Raw genomic sequence first — 17,181 nt, 5'->3', positions numbered from 1 at the left:
CAATAGTGCTATTTGACTGGACTCTGATTTATGCAGCAGTTTGTACAAAGAAAGTTATGAAGTTGTCATATTTATAAAAATTAAAGTATTGCAGAGCAGTGTTACTGCAACATCATGTCCATGATCCAAAACTCATGTGGGCAACTGACCTACTTTAATTTATTTTGGGACACATCGTATCAGCTTTTTTAAAAGGCGTGTTGTAAGAGGCCCAAAATCATCATCATCATCACTCAAAACAATAATCAGATGTTTGTTTTGAGCGCATAAGAAGTTTAATCAGAGTAAGCGACAATCCTGCTGTTTATGGATCAAATGAATGTCATTAATAGGCTAATGCTACATGACGTCCTCAGTAACAGCTGTGAGTTTTATCTCAAGAGATCAATGTGGAAATCTACCGCTGGCCACACAAGTCAGACACACAGTCATCCAATTGCTGCTTTTGGATGCAGCATCAAATAGAGCTGCTGCTAAACAATCATTTAGAGAATATCTGGTAAGCCGCATTCATTGATTTTTTTAGCATATGTACACATTTGAACTTACTGAAAATATGTGTTATACTATATACTACTATGTTTAAATGTGCTTATTGAACCGGCATGTAAATTATACATGTGGTTTATAGCGTCTTTAGAGGTATAATGTACAATATGACATGATTTCTCTGTTCTTTAGACTGGAGTTTTTAAGCAGTGGTCGTCCTCCAACGCAGCCTGTGGAGCTCAACTATGTCTTCTCTCAGGGCTGTTTTAAATTACTCTCTCATTATTCATCCTCCAGGCTTCTATATCATCGGATTTGAGACATTTCCCTTCATCAGTGTTTACTTCATCTTTCTAGCATTTGTTTATGTGGTTACAGTGCTGTTCAATAGTTTGGTGATCTATGTAATTGCCTTTAATCATTGTTTACACACTCCAAAATTTCTGGCTGTGGTTAACCTGGCAGTAGTTGATGTAATCCTAAACACGTGCACTATTCCCAGCATGCTAAAGATATTCCTCGTTAAGGATAACTTTATTCCATTCAACCTCTGTCTGTTACAAATGTTTGTCTACTATGCTATAGTATCTCTGGAGTCATGTGCACTCGCTATACTTGCCTACGACAGGTTGATTGCAATATGTTTCCCTCTGCGTCACAACTCAATCAACACATTGCGGAGCATGTCTTGTATTATCGGCCTGACTTGGTCTTTTGCTCTGGGAGTAACCACATTTTCAACATCTATAATGACTCGACTGTCTTTTTGCAATTCTGTCAGAGTGTTCAGCTATTTCTGTGACTATGCACCTGTGTTTAGACTCGCCTGTAATGATTACACAATGCAGTGGTCTGCAGCTTCTTTTCTCACTGTTTTGCTCCTTGGAGGACCCTTTACTTTTATTCTTCTGTCTTATGTCAGCATCCTGGTGACCGTGTTTAGGATGAAATCTTTAGACAGTCGGGTGAAAGCTTTGGCCACTTGTGTTGAGCATATCATCCTGGTTGCTGTATTTTACATTCCTCTCTTTACCATTTTTACTATCGGATTTTATCTGCGTCAGGTTGACCCAGACCAGCGTGTGCTGAGCCTGTCGCTGGCCTCTTGCATCCCACCCTGCATCAATCCTATTGTATATTCTTTGAAAACGAAAGATATCAAAATCAGAGCCTTTGCACTGGTAAGAAAAAATATGGTTAGACTTTGAGGGTAGTTTGTGTAGAAGGTTAAAAAGTCAAGAGCTGGGACTTTTTCTTAAAAAAAACCTGATTTTGCAGAAGAAAAAAAAATACTTTGGAAAACCAGAGCGCCGGAACTGGTCAGAAACATTGGCTCATTTCAAAATTTAATATATTGTTGACTGTAAAAAGAGCTTCCCCAGTAGGCCAAACCTAAATTATATATATTAATTACTACTTTACATGTTTTTGTCTTGCCTTTTGAAGATTTAATGAATCAATTGTCTGCACTGTTAAGGCTTGTGTGCTCTATTTCTTTTAAAAAGATGAAATTCCTGCCATACTTACTCCATACTTAAATGGCTACAGCAAATCAGTTTCAGCTCTATTGTTTGAGAGACTAATAAAACAAGATGTTCACTTTTGTTGAGAAAAGAATTAAAAGCATCTCTCATTTGAAAGGAGTGGGAGCTAACCAAGCTAAAACTACTGGCTTTTCTCTTGTGGCCCTTTCAATGACGGTGCACTTTCAATGAAAACAACTTCACAAAAACAATTAAAACATTAGTGTTACCAAAGTTGACTTATTTTGAGTTCTTGTCAGTCTTTTTTTTAACTTTGCATAATGGCCTGCCTGACTCAGCTTTCACTACAACACCACGACCCCGTTCATAATTTAGAAATAATATTAGCAGCTACCCTGTTTCATTTCATGAATTTTATAAGCTTATATGTGTCCCTCCAGACAATCATCAGTTGTTGTTGTTGTCATCAAAAATAGAGCACTAAACAGGAGTTTACCAGTTAAATAAAATCTCCACAAAACCGTGTTTCTCAATGGAAATGCAATCATTGACACATGATAGGGTGGTTATTGAAGCAATTTACCACTTGAGTTTTTTTTTTAATATATATATATTAATCAAATCACAAAATTTACACTCATATTGGTCATTAGCTTATCTCAGATAACACATTCTCTCTAGTTTTAACAATATACTGTACTGTATATGTTAACCTCAAGCATTATAACATTTAAATTGATATGGTATTTAAATAAACATAATGTCCTATGTACTTGAACATGGGGACATTTTCACAACATGCCTATAGGAAAGGCAGAATAGCCTTGTGTGTTTACTGTATATCTTTGAGAATAGTGTGGCACCATGTACTACAGTAGATAACTCTTACACATCTTGTAGCCATTGATATTAAATAGATATAGGTGATATCTTATTTAGCCTGTACTCTCATACAATTAAGATATAGTATAACAACACATTACACTGTACTTTAAGCTAATGGAGGACATAGACTAGAGAATGGTAATATGATGAGTGCCTGCCCTCTAATGGGTTTTTGTGTGCAGTGCAAGCTGTACCATTAATGACACTCAGTTATTATTCTGTGACAGCACTATAGTCTACTATGGTTGTTCCTAAAACTGTATTATCACTTGTTTATTGTGCTCAGTTCAAGAGGACATGCTTACTTGTGAATTTCAATCAGTTTGATTAACAAAACAAGATGTTAACTTTTGTTGGGAAAAGAAATAAACACATCTCTCATTTGAAATGAGTGGGAGCTTGCCAAGCTAAAACTAGTGGCTTTTCTCTTGTGGCCCTTTCAAAGACAGTGTACTTTCAATGAAAACAGCTTCACAAAAACAATATGAATGCACACCACCTATTTCCCTCAAGTTTGAATTGTTTTTAAACTTACAGTAATTGCAACTGAGATTAATTAGGATGACTTTTAAATAGTAAAAGGTTTGGTTGTTAAGGGTGCAGTAGGTAAGCCTTATAAAACCAACTTTCTGTCATATTTGCTGAAACTGACCCTATGTTCGAGTAGAACTACATTAAGCAGGTAATTATGGCTCAGTAATCTGGCTCCTCTGGCACCACCTACAGCCTGTAGTGCGATTTGCAAAAATCCACAGCTCCCTGTTCAGATTCACCAATCAGGGCCAGGGGGGATGTCTAACTGCGTGTCAATCACTGCTCATGCACACGCATTCATTCTCCCTTGTGGGGGGAGGGGCTTAGGAGACCGTTTTGGGCTTTAGCGGAAAGGGGGGAGGGACTGAGAAGTTGTCGACGTTCAAATGTTTTGGCTAAGTCCTAGATCTTCACAATCCTACCTACAGCACCCTTAAAGTCAAAGTCATTAACCACCCCCAGTGTGTGGAAATGTTTCATTTAAACCAGGCAAGCTGGATGCAGGATTCCTGATACAGGTAAAGAAAGGAAAGAGGAAGGTAGGTGACCTCTTTAAAGAAGGGATTCTAATGACCTTTGAAGAAATCTCTCTAACATATGACATCCCAAGGAAACATTTTTTTTAAATATCCCCATGTGAGGAACGTCACTTCTTCTATGCAAAACCAATCAGTCGGGACCTTAGATGAAGTTATAACAAATAATTGCAATGAGAGGTGTTTGATTTTATCAATATATAACTGGCTTGCATCTGACTCTAAAGAAACATCGATAACCAGACTGGAGACATGGAGGACGGACTTAAAGGAGGACATTTCAGAAAACAATTGAAAAAAAAACCTGTGACGCATCTCAGAAACAAAGATTTAAAGCTACTCTAATATAATTGGCTGATGCAGACGTACATTTAATCCTGTCCAATTAAATAATACAACAGCAATATACCTGAACTTTGTTTTAAATGCAATTAGGCTAAAGGAACTTGGGGAGTGTGACAAAATTAAAACATTCTTGAGGGAGGTGATCAATAAAACTCATCTTGTCTGAACATTCCACTTGACCCTAAGGTGACATTGCTGCACCTGTATCCAACAAATCTAAATCTGAAACCCCAACAATATAAATGTATTGATTTCGCTATACTACAGGCAAAAAGGACTGTAGCTCTCATCTGGAAGAAAATGGAGGCACCTACTGTTGGTGCTTGGATCAAGAATATGGCGCAATGTATGTCCATGGAGAGATTAACATACTGTATATGTTTAAAAAAAATTGTGAAGGGGGGAGACAGGGGAGCTTCTACAGAGGGAATATGTAGGACAGGATACCTAGGTTCAGGCAGGTGGTGAACCCCAGAAGGGGAAAGGACTGAGGCATGTCTTGGAGGGTGATAGCAAACATGCAACTCCTTTTGTTTTTGTATTTATGCATATCATGACTTAGCAGAGGTACCATTGTTCTGTACATGTGATACTGTCATGTAATTTGATTTCTGTTTTTTTTTTTTTTTGGCTCTTATAGTATAACAGATGTTAGGAAGAGTTTGTTGTGGGTTGGGTCATGTAAGTACATGTTTGCTTACATGTACAGTAAGTAAACAAAAAAAATCAATAAAGACATTGTTAAAAAAAAAAGTCATTAACCACCACTCTGGTGATAGCATCACAAATGGACCCAATAGAATAATAATTCTGTGATGTCCTATATGGTCTACTAATGGTTGTTCCTAAAACATTATCATTTGTTTATTGTGCTCATTTCAAGAGGACGTGCTTACTTCTGAATTTTAATCAGTTTTACTTGTTCTTTATTTATTAGCCTCAGTACACTCAGTTTAAGCACCTAGTATAGCTCCAACATCCCAAAACATCCTTCCACCTCACTGCTGATGTTTCGAAACTTAACTGTGATCTGTGAGAGTTTTGAAAACATCAACACTGTGCTGAGAGATGATAACGGATCAAAATGGAATCTCTGATGTTAGACTTAAAGTTAAATCAGAGTAAGTAAATCAAGAGTTAAATCAAGAGTTAAATCATGAGATCCTGTCCAGCATCAGGAAACCTCACATTCTCATATTCACCCTGCTGTTGTTTTCTGCATTTGAAACCACAATACACCCTTAAACCTTTAAGATTCCACTGATTTGTGATCAGCTTTTGTTGACTAAAAAGGCAAGCACTTGTTTATGGGATGAGGAAAAATGTGAGTTCCCAATTACTATGACACAGATCACGGCCACAATGAAAGCATTACTCCTGGTTTTATTTTCATCCGTCTGAAAATGTAAGCAATCTCTCTCTTGATCTTGACACTAGCTGTTCTACAGCCCTTTTAATACAAAACATTGCTGATGTTTAGCTCGTTAGCTTTACAGTAGTCACTCAAATTTGAATATATAGGCAGGAGACTAAAATATTACTAGTTAGCTATATAGCTGTTGATGCTAAAATACTGACATAGTAGACACAGCAAGCCATCCTGCCTCTATTATGGTTTTTCATATTTCAACTGTAATGCAGGAATCCAGGAAAATACAAGTGAAAACCACTAGATGGTGCAAGCCTACTAGAATTGTAGACACCATGTTTTATCATCAGCCTGTAGATCTTCATTCCCTTTTTGGTTAAGACTGTTTACATCATATCAACTTATCAGTCATTATCTAACCAAGCTTGAACTTTGCAAAAACTCTGCACATATGGAAATGGTTACACTCTGCATGGATTTGAATGGAAGTGAATGGAAGACAAAAGTGTAGTGTGACTGCCGCCTTAAAAACAGTTGCACTTTTTGCCTCCACAGAGCAATATTAGCAAAGACTATTCAAAGTAGATATAGGATAATGTGTAGGGAAATTAAAGTGCCACAAAAGCCAATCTGTAAAATAAAGAAACACATAGTATGGGTTAATTGAAAGGGATAGATGTTTAAACATTTCATATGTTGCCATTTATTGTCCTGGATAACTTATGGTGATGTTTGGTGAGACCAGCATGTACATTTATAATAACAATAATACTTTTTTTTTAGGGAAACTTTCAGGACACCCAAGGCCGCCTTACAGTGCATTAAAAACAGTAACCATACAGGTAAAACATAGAAAACAGGTAAGGTAAGGTAAAAACAGTGAAACATGAAAAGCACCAAGCACAGGCAATCATGAAGCAGGGAACAAAAAAAAAACATTAAAATTGTGGGGCTAGAGGGAATCGGACAGAGAGGGTGGGTAAAGCCACCTACACATGATATGCAATTTACTTTCTGCGCACCGCTAGGTAGGGCGCAGAGCAAATCGCAGAGAGCAAAGTGCAGGTAACTGTCATCATGGGTGGCAAGGAAGCTATTTCCCGTGGCTAGGTAACGACATGCTGTTATCTCATTGGTTGCGCTTTCGGAAGGTCAGCGGCAACTAGGCTGATTCGACTGAAAGTCTAACAGTCAAATCTTCTCAGAGGCGTAAAGTTCAGACCAAAGATTCGCGGTGAGACGAGTTGAAACTTGCAGCTACTTGCAACGCGGCGGTCTGCAACGCTCTGAGTTCAGTTCACACCAATGCGATGAGACAATGCGGTGTATCATCTCCATAGCAACGACTCTTTGTACTTCTTTTCTAACTTCCGACTTTCATGCTTTTTTGTAGCTGGATATCATCTGTTGCGTCTAAATATGAATGTGGATAATGTTAGTGATAGTGAGATACTTGCTACAGCTGCTTTTCTAGTGGAGCTAAAATGGCGAAAACAACATTTAATTTCTCTGATTCCCTGATTTGTTCTAAGGATGCTCGCGCTCTTCAGTCACTCTCTAGCTAGTCTCACATTGCCAGACCTTCCTACACAGCGTTGTGGAGGAGGGTCTGGCTTGTCCACACAGCTTTCCGGGCCGAAAAGACATCGGAATTACCAGCGGCACCAGAGCAATCCCAGAAGTGGAATTTTGTGGATATAGACCACTCTCTAGCTCACTCAACCACATACCATGCTCGCGGCGCTCGTTGAGCCTCTGGGCCGGTTCTGACAGCTGCAACTTTTCCCTGCAACGTTCTAAAACAGTTCTGTCCCGTCGCAAATCTTTGATCTGACTTTGAACTGGGCTTTATGAAACAAGGTACATGCCATTTTGGCTATATGGGGGTGCTCAATGTTAGATTTTACATAACTCCCAATAAGTTAATATACAGCCTATCATGATATAAATATCAACAGATTGCTGTAAATAAAAATATGTAAAGAAAGAATATTTTAATAATACTTTTTAAAGTGATTGAAAAAATCCAACTGCCCAAAGACAGATTTAAGATTCACTTTCATGATCCGTGACTGACGGCCGTCCCCACCACCCCTCGACCCCACGGCCCCCCACCCACATAATTCGACGATCAGTCGACGATAGTCAAGACTTAACAATTCTGATTCGACTATGAAAATAATTAGTTGGGGGCACCCCTAATAACAAATGACAAAAACTCTTTGGTCACAATAAATAGTTTATTCACTGATTTTAGATGTTCATAACTATATTATAGTATACAATTTGTTTTGATTTTTTGAAATGACATAATTTCACAAAACCTTTTGCTATTATTACATTGTTTCACAAAATGTAAGCTGGGTTGGCTGTTGTAGGCAACAGTATTGGCTACATTTTCAGTTGAATTTCGCAATTAAAATTGTAATGCACACACCACACAAATTCTTTACTAAAATAAGTTCTCCCTTTAAATAACTTTCATGTTCCTGTAGATCCTACTCAACACAAACGCAGTAGAAAAAAAATGTAATTCATATGCTTATTATGAAAAAATACCATTCATTTGGCATGTTGGGCTTCTACTAAACCTTTGGGTAGAGATGTTCCGATATCGGTATCGGCTCCGATACTACCTAAAACGCTGGTATCGGTATCGGGAAGTACTGGAGTTTATGCACCGATCCGATACCACGTAATAAAGCCCTAAAGAAAATCTACATTAAAGTAGTTTATTTAGTAGTTTTTCCGTTATAACTGACTGTCAAACTGCATGGTAAAAGAAAGTTCCGTGGCATTCATTGTTCATGTTTCACAAAGACTTTAACCTGAGCCAGACTGACAACAAAGATAGAAATCATATCACATCCATACAAGGATAGCAGTATACAGTTGTTAAAACATAATAAAATATATGTCACACTGGTATCGGATCGGTACTCGGTATCGGCCGATACGCAAGTTCAGGTATCAGAATCGGTATCAGGAAGAAAAAAATCAGGACCATCTCTACCTTTGGGGGAGGAAAATTATAGTTTACATTATAGTTTACATTGTTTGATTTTATTACTTTTTGTTACAAAAGATCTATTTGATTTATAGATTTGTAGATTTATACACAACGCAATGTAACAAACATTTGTGTGATGTTAGAAAGGATCATTTACAGGAAAATAAAACACCAAAATACATGGTGTATAGCATAGACAAATGGTCACATTATCGTTAATTTTTGTATTGTTATTTTGGATTTCCCCCTGATTTTTAATAACCTTTTCACAGACTCTTTGATTTCTTGTGTCTGCAGAACATAAATGATTGGGTTCAACATGGGAGGAAAGACGGAGGTCAGAGACAAGTTTATGATCCTGGCATTTGGATGTATTTTTTCCATCAGGGTAAATGTGATTAACAGTGGAATGAAATATATTGCTACCAATGAGAGATGAGCTATGCACGTTTTAAAGGCCTTGAGTCCTTGTTGTAGTGTGGCCACTTTAGCCAAAGTACAGCCAATATATAGGTAACTTAACAGGATAAAAATGAACGGAAGCCAAAAAATAAGAACAGGATACAAACAGCTGACGATATAATTGGGGAAATGGTCATTGCATGCAAGCCTGTATATCTGGCCATGGTCACAGAAATAGCTGTTAATAACAACAGATTTACAGAAGGAAAGTCTGCCAACTGCAATGAGTACAGCAATAATAACAAAGACCCAGAATGAGGCAATCAACGACAGCATAAACCTGTGGGTCACCTTCACTTGATAGTGCAGTGGGAAGATGATAGCTATCAGTCTGTCATAGTAAAGTGCAACCAGATTAAATGACTGCATAGAAAGGCAGGTGTAGCAGAAAAATAGGAATGCCAAGCAGTCGTTGTAGGAGATGTAGGAATGGTTCAACAGAAAGATGTCAAGAAGCTTCGGCACCAAAGCAGAGTTACCAAACAGGTCCACAAATGCCAAATTAAAAACTGCAACATATTTTGGAGTTCTCAGATTATGATCCAAGTATATTACGGCCATTACAACTGTGTTTCCCAGCACTGAGACAATAAAAACAAAAAACAGAAAGACATAGTAATGGTTAATATTTGGGAAGCCAGATAAACCACTTATTATGAAATATGCAGGATGCACAAAAGTGATGTTTTTCTCAAGAGCTGAGTTGAATAACTCCATTAAAAAAAACCACACCGCAGTGATTTATGTAAAGAAGTGTCCTTTTCTGTGCTTCAGCATCCGCACTGTGTTGTTTTATGTATGAGGTGCTCTCTCTCTTTCTGGTGACAGAACTCTGTCAAGGTTTACCTGTTTTGACTACTAAGAGAAGCAGCCCTCTGCCTTTCTGTCAAATAAGATCAATGTCTATTCCCCTGTGTCTTTTGATGAGCCACTCATCATCAGACAAACCCATTTCAATGAATCTTACTGACTCACATTTACTAAGCACAAATCTACAGAGCATCTACAGTATAACATATTTTATCTGTAATATAGTATTTCAGTGAGTGACCTTTCAATTACCTTTTTGTTTAAAGTGACTTTAATCAATATATTAATATATTTATAACAATAATGTATCAAATGACAATGTGAAAGAAGCCGCTTATAGTGATGAACATACAGAGAACCTGAATCTACAGCTCTACTCAGCTTTACGGAACTTTATAATGGGTTTCAACTTTACTGTTTTGGGTCACTTTCCTGGCTTTCAAAGCATCGTTTTTGGCCGCAGCAGGCAACTGTTTTCATTCAAACTGGTTTAAAAACCCACTGTAGTCTTGCGTTGCCAGAGCTATCTCCACAGCGCTGTGGAGTAAGGTATGGCTCTACCATACATACATTCCCGGCGCTAAGTTCCAGGCACAGCGATGCTGGCTCTGCAAAATGGTCTCAGGAAGGAACTTTTTTTGGTGGAACATTTGCATCCTGATAAAAGAAAACAGCACATATAATATTACTATAGACTGTTACTAAAGACTAATTTTCCTAATGTTTAATCGGAAGTTATTAAACTAGTCGACTCTAAAAGTAAGAAAACACTTGCACTGAAAACAGTCAAAACTGAGCACGATTTAATATATAAGGTTAAAACTTTTACGCTTTTACACTCCATTACCTCACAGTACAATTCAGTTTAATATGAAATAATACTCCACACCAGCAACACAACTGTAAAGCTGTTCTCTCAGCAACTCAAATATACAAATGCAATGTTGCACAATTGTTCGTTAAAATACATAACAATCTACCAAAGGCTATTTTTGTGAATATTACAATGTTGGCATTTGTTGATTCTGTTTATTTTATAAGAACGCTAAGGCCCCTATTGTTGCACACAGCTTGCTGGGCGCTCACTTACTGGGCGAGGCAGAGGCACACAGCTTAAAGCATTAGCAACTATTCAGGAACTGTCAAATATTAGGTCTGAACACTGGACTACTGTCTTGATCAGTGATATCCTTAAAAGACAGACTGAGCTAAAATCCCAGCTAGCATTTGTATTTCGGAGACTGCTAGGTGCAGTCTGAAGTAGCTTGGAGGTCAAAATTGGGTTGGATTTGTTTGTTTTTTAAACAAAAACAGCCTTTTGTTTTGAACATAGATAGTTTACTGGCCAGTGGCACAATTCAAATTTTGTAAATGTCCTATAATTCAACCATTGCTGAAAAAGCTAGCTCTAGGTCTATATGATTAAAAAGTTAGTACTAAAGTTAGTTTCTAGCTATGGTTTTGGAAGAAAAAAAAACATCCATCGGATTAGCCTGTGGTTGTTACGAATGACAGTGGTATGTATGAGAGATTTCAGTCAGGTTCTAAGGCCCTAATAACCTACTTTTATCAGCTAATAATGTGAACCTTTCCATTCTGGTTTGCCTCTTATTTGAAAACAGAATTTGACACACTTCAGAGCTAACCTGAGCATTGGCTGGCTGTAACCGGAACAGATTTCTACTGATTTAAGTTATACCTCTGGCAGGACTTTCACTATAGGCCATGGTAACTCTAGGTCCTCTGTTGGGTCTCACAGGGTTGTGCTTAATCTTTAATGAATAAAATAAACACCGTGGTCAGTCTCTGTTGTCTTACAAGAAAGTACTTTATTACAGATCTGGCACCAGGATGCCAAAACTCCACACAACAGTTGCTGCATAGATTACAGTCATTCAGCTAGATATAAAACAAAACAAGGTGACACAGAGGGGAGTGTATGACTCTTCTTAGCTACATCTTGTCATTTGCTCTGAACACCAATATCCAGTCCGAACCAGTTACCAAAACAAGCATATCTCAAGAAATTTAGAAACCCCAAGTTCTTCTAATCTTTACAAATAGACAGTCTGAACCTCCTCTGATGTCAAAGGTCGCTACGCCCCTCTTGAGTTATTCAACAGACGATTAACTTTAGCAGTTATTCAGCAATGTACATGTACAACTTCAGTCATTTTCTACCACAATCTTGTTATTGTTATGTTGCCTCTTTCACATCTTTAATCACATCACATTATATAGGGCTGCACAATTAATTGAATTTTAATCACGATCACTATTTTGGCTTCCCACGATCAAATTTGCGTGATCGAGCGATATTTAAAATCAGTCCCTCCAGGATTTCGCTGCCTTTTTTTGAGATTGTTGCGGCCCAGAATGCCTGATTTTGCGGGAGCTTTTGTAAAAAATTGCAATAAAAGTTGCAATGTCTTTTGTATTTTTGTTGCAATGAAGTTGCGAGAGACAGTGAAAGTTGCAATTTATTTTTGTGTGTAGTTCTTTAAAAATAAAAAGGAAACTTGTTTTGGGGAGAATAAAATTACTCTGAGCTGACCAAAAAGGCTCAGCATGGTGCAAATGTTGGTATAATATGTAAATGGAAAGTGGATTTAAGACAAAAAAATAATAATTTATTGAATGAATCAAATTGAACATACAGTATGTGTCAGTGGTTTGTTGATCTTTACATTGTTAGTTAATTTCCTATCCTGGCCTGGGACACACATTCATACGGTTTGATAAAGTACTTATTGGACTTTAACTTATCATTGCACTTACAACAACGAGCACATCTGTCCTCAATTTAGGTTATCCTGTACGTCACATCTCCGGTTTTTCCTGCATCCACCGTGTGTGTTTGTGTGTGTGTGTGTGTGTGTGTCTGTGTGTGTGCGCGCCCGTCATTCGCAGGGGGAACTGGGCAACAGCCCCACCCGCTGCAGAGAGCCAACAGGATTGAAACAGCAGCAGCTTTTATCGACTTTAGAGTGAAAAAACGTTGATGTTAAAATGTATACAGGTTAGCAGGACGGTCTGAAATGTTTTACACGGTCTTTCGCTGTACGTTTTGTTGGTAATGTGAGATGCTCGAGTCACACACGTCTCGTCTTCATATCAGAAACAAAGAAATGAATTTGGTGACGTTACGTCAACCCAGCTCTTACTCTCGCTTGGTCAGTGGCTCTCAGAGTCACATACTGATACAAAGTCTGTCACGTGGGACTGCTGGGATTGGTTGAAGTCGCGTGAAACTATTGGCGGAAAAGTTGCGGTAATTGGTCAAAATTGCGAGTTGCACAAAATTCGCGGTGATTGGTTGAATTTGCGTGAATTGTTGCTATTGCGACATTGCAAAATCCTGGAGGGACTGTAAAATGCGTCATTCCGTTCATAGAACTTTTTTTTTTGCAAAGCCAATCTAGCGCTCCGTAAACCACTGTCTGATCACGTGCCTCCATGAGCTAATCAGAGCTGTTCAATGCACCGCACAGCTTAGTTTCTAGATAATTAGCCTATGTGACAATACATTTGTTTTGGTTAAAATCAACAAATAATTGTGATAATTAATCGTGATCTCAATATTGATCAAAATGATCGGGATTATCATTTTGGCCATAATCGTGCAGCCCTAACATTATACCTGTATACATATAACACAAACGACATGAACAGCAACGAAAACGTTTTATAAAAGTCTGGTGTCTTTAAAACCATAATAATATGCATTAAGGCATGCTGCAATGACATTCAAAAAGACACAGAGCCTCAGGATTGGTTTAAGTAGCCTAAATTGGACCTATGATAACCTCACTCTGGATAAACATGCCCAAACACTTCTTTTTCAAATCTGCATTGTTTATCTCACAACATTTTGAAATTCAAGCATTCAGCTGCACAGAAGCAATTTTTTTCTGTAGCTGCTCTACAAAAAAGTTTTTCAGGAAAAGTCGGTATGTCCCTGAATGACCAGAGAGGTTTAAGTAGTGCTGAGTTAGAAATCAGTTGATTAATTCAGAAAAAAAACAAGAAAACAAGATGGGTCTCATTTCTTTTTCAATATGACATATCCACGAACATAAAGAAGCAAAATATTACAACATTCGATTGCAATAAATCTTTAATAATAATAATAATAATAACAATTTTTTTTTTGATTTTGCACCAAAAGATGAAAATGAACACTCTATATATATACAGCAGACTCCATCAAGACATGTGCAGAGACAAACTTTGATCACAAGAACTTGTTTGCATTACACAAGCATATAAGCATAAATTAAACCAATTAGCAGAAAACTCTTATTGCAGGTGTGTCATACTGTAAACTGGAGTTATTACTGTATTGTGTTATCTTTAAAATAGTTATTTTATTTCAAGATAAATTACTGTAATTTAAATTTTATGAAATAAATGAATTTATGTTAATATTTGTGGGATGTCAAAAAAAAAGTATCTAGTATGTACAATAGCTGTTGCTTATTTGAATTTTATCAACAAGTTTTACTTTAATGTACATAATGTCCTAAACACAAAGCCTAAAATAGATACACAAATGGTCACTTTAGGATTCATTTCTTCACCGTAATTTGGGATTTCTTTCTGATTTTTAATATTTTTTTTACAGATTCTTTGATTTCTCGCGTCTGCAGAACATAAATGATTGGGTTCAGCATGGGAGGAAAGACGGAGGTCAGAGCCAGGTTTATGATCCTGGCATTTGGATCTATTTTTGAACTCATAGTAAATGTGATTATTATTGGGAGAAAATAAATTGTCACTAATGAAAGATGAGCTGTGCAGGTTTTAAAGGCCTTTACTCTTTCCTGAACTGTGGCTACTTTAGACAATGCATAGCCAATATATGAATAACTAAACAAGATAAATGTCAGTGGCAGCCAAAGAATAAGAAGCGGCAACAACACAGTAATGACAGAGTTGGGAGTTGTGTCATTGCAGGCCAGCTTGTATATCTGGCCATGGTCACAGAAATAGCTGTTAATAACCACAGACTTACAGAAGGAAAGTCTTGTAAGAAGGCCAACTGCAATAAGTACAACAATAATAACAAAGACCCAGAATGAGGCAATCAACGACAGCATAAACCTGTGGGTCACCTTCACTTGATAGTGCAGTGGGAAGATGATAGCTATCAGTCTGTCATAGGAAAGTGTAACCAGATTAAATGACTGCATAGAAAGGCAGGTGTAGCAGAAAAATAGGAATGCCAAGCAGTCGTTGTAGGGGATGTAGGGATGGTTCAACAGAAAGATGTCAAGAAGCTTTGGCACCAGAGCAGAACTACCACAAAGGTCCACAAAAGCTAAATTAAAAACAGCAACATATTTTGGAGTTCTCAGATTATGATCCAAGTATATTACGGCCATTACAACTGTGTTTCCCAGCACTGAAACAAGATAAACAAAAAAGAGAAAGACATATATATACTTAATATATGGTATGCCAATAAATCCACTTATTATGAAGTATGCGGGACGCACAAAAGTGATGTTTTTTCCAAGAGCGGAGTTGAAAAAGTCCATTGTAAAAATAATCTCAAACTTATATTGTCTTAAACACAGTGTTTAATGTAGAGAACCGTACTCCACGTCAGCACTGTGTTCTGTTATGTAGACAGAGGTAAGCTCTTCTTTCTAGCGCTCTTTCTGATGATGAAGCTCTGACAAGCTTTAACTGTTCTGGCAGTCGATCCATTGAGTCTATTGTATGTAAGCATAAAAAAAACATTTTCAATCCATAGAGACAGAGCGCATTTAAGTCCTGCCCACACATGGAGAAAACAATTCATCGCTCTACCTTGACTTTGTAATGTGTGAAGGTGCCTCCTTGTCAATTCCATCTAACAAACAACAGAAAAATGCCTAAAAGCTGCGGTGTGGTTGAATGCACTAACAACAGGGTAAAGAACCATAACAAAGTTTTTATAAGCTGCCGAACTAAAAAACGGAGCTTTTAGGAAGACAAAAATTGAATACAGGCAATAAAACGTGTGGCATCAGCAGGATGAGATCCTGACACTCCGTATGCCTAACATTATGTGTGCACTGACATTTGTCATTACATGTGTCAGTTTTAGACTAGTCTCGCACTGCCAGACCTATCTCCACAGCACTGTGAAGTAAGGTTTGGCCCCTCCACACATACATTCTAGGATAGGAGAAAAAAACGCTCTGGTCTGTTTGCATTTCTTTAAACCAATCACAATCGTCTTTGGCGATGCTAAGCTACGGACGCAGCGACGGTGACTCTACAAAATAGTCTCGGGAAGGAACATTTACACCCTGGTAAAGAAAACGCCACATACAATATTAAATGAAGTTAACTGTTATTTAAATTAGCTGGATACTTGTTTAAACGTATTTTCTTTTACCAGTGTATTGCCGTGTGTACTTCGTCCATAGTAATCCCCGCCAATAGCTCCCAAAACGTCCAAGTTAGATAGTAAATAAACAAATTCTTTGTAAATCTTTACAATCATTCCCCAAAAAAACCAAGTAGGCCTGCCTTATTAAACACATTTTCTTCAAAACATGCCATTTTCAGCGTGTAGCTTGCTAGCTCGAAGTTTGCTGTTGCTTCCCGAAGCGAAGAGATTTTGAGAACGGCAACACACAGAGAGCGGAAGCGGAGGCACATCCGACGCATGGCCCGCAATTATTCTGGAAATGTACTTCTTTTGATCCAGACTGGTTTTAGGCTTGCTATATTTCTGTATGTTAAGCTAAAGCCTTTTGACAGTATACAACTTGTGTTATAGTGGAATGTGGATAAATCATAAAGCAATAGACCTCAACAGTCCCGCCCCTCGTCCGAGAGACCTTGGGTTCCGGAAGTAAAATTCCCATTCATTTTTGCCATAGACGTCTGCAAAGATCCGTATATAAAGAGTTTTAGACCATGCCTTAGGCTAACCAGATGGGACGTGACTCATAAACATACAACGTATCATTTTGAGTGAAAAAACGAACAGAAAATTCAAAAAAAGTCAAAGGTACAACACTGTGTACATATCGTCATCTCAGAGCGAAGGAACTACTCATCCCATAAACCACCGCGCACCACTGAACAAAGGAAGCTAACGTTAGTTTAGCTAACAGCTAATTCGGCTAACTGCTAGTTGAGACAGCATGTAATAACTTTAAAAGACCCTCAAAATAAACCTGAAAATAACCGTTAACATATATAACGGCTGTTACGTCAGCTGTAGCCTGCTTTACCCAGTGTTAAGTTTGAGTTAAC

The 17,181-nt window shown here is 37.7% G+C and overlaps 3 protein-coding genes across 3 annotated transcripts; 1 reads left to right on the top strand and 2 right to left on the bottom strand.

The window, feature by feature from the left end:
- The first annotated feature begins 302 nt into the window (after positions 1 to 302).
- LOC116036917 (olfactory receptor 1M1-like) lies at positions 303 to 1,871 on the top strand. Its single transcript, XM_031280579.2, has one exon. It carries the CDS (start codon positions 735 to 737, stop codon positions 1,695 to 1,697), a length of 963 nt encoding a protein of 320 aa, XP_031136439.1. The 5' UTR covers positions 303 to 734; the 3' UTR covers positions 1,698 to 1,871.
- A 6,788-nt stretch (positions 1,872 to 8,659) lies between these two features.
- LOC116036918 (olfactory receptor 1361-like) lies at positions 8,660 to 10,482 on the bottom strand. The gene has a single exon (XM_031280580.2). The coding sequence runs from the start codon at positions 9,829 to 9,831 to the stop codon at positions 8,857 to 8,859; it is 975 nt and encodes a 324-aa protein (XP_031136440.1). The 5' UTR covers positions 9,832 to 10,482; the 3' UTR covers positions 8,660 to 8,856.
- Positions 10,483 to 14,396: 3,914 nt separating this feature from the next.
- Positions 14,397 to 16,006, bottom strand: LOC116036919 (olfactory receptor 1-like). Its single transcript, XM_031280581.2, has one exon. It carries the CDS (start codon positions 15,462 to 15,464, stop codon positions 14,493 to 14,495), a length of 972 nt encoding a protein of 323 aa, XP_031136441.1. The 5' UTR covers positions 15,465 to 16,006; the 3' UTR covers positions 14,397 to 14,492.
- Between the last annotated feature and the right edge of the window lie 1,175 nt (positions 16,007 to 17,181).

Source organism: Sander lucioperca, chromosome 13 (assembly GCF_008315115.2).
Source record: "Sander lucioperca isolate FBNREF2018 chromosome 13, SLUC_FBN_1.2, whole genome shotgun sequence".
Lineage (NCBI taxonomy): Eukaryota > Metazoa > Chordata > Actinopteri > Perciformes > Percidae > Sander > Sander lucioperca.
The sequence above is the reverse complement of the archived record's forward strand: the minus strand, read 5'-3'. Positions and strand labels throughout refer to the sequence as shown.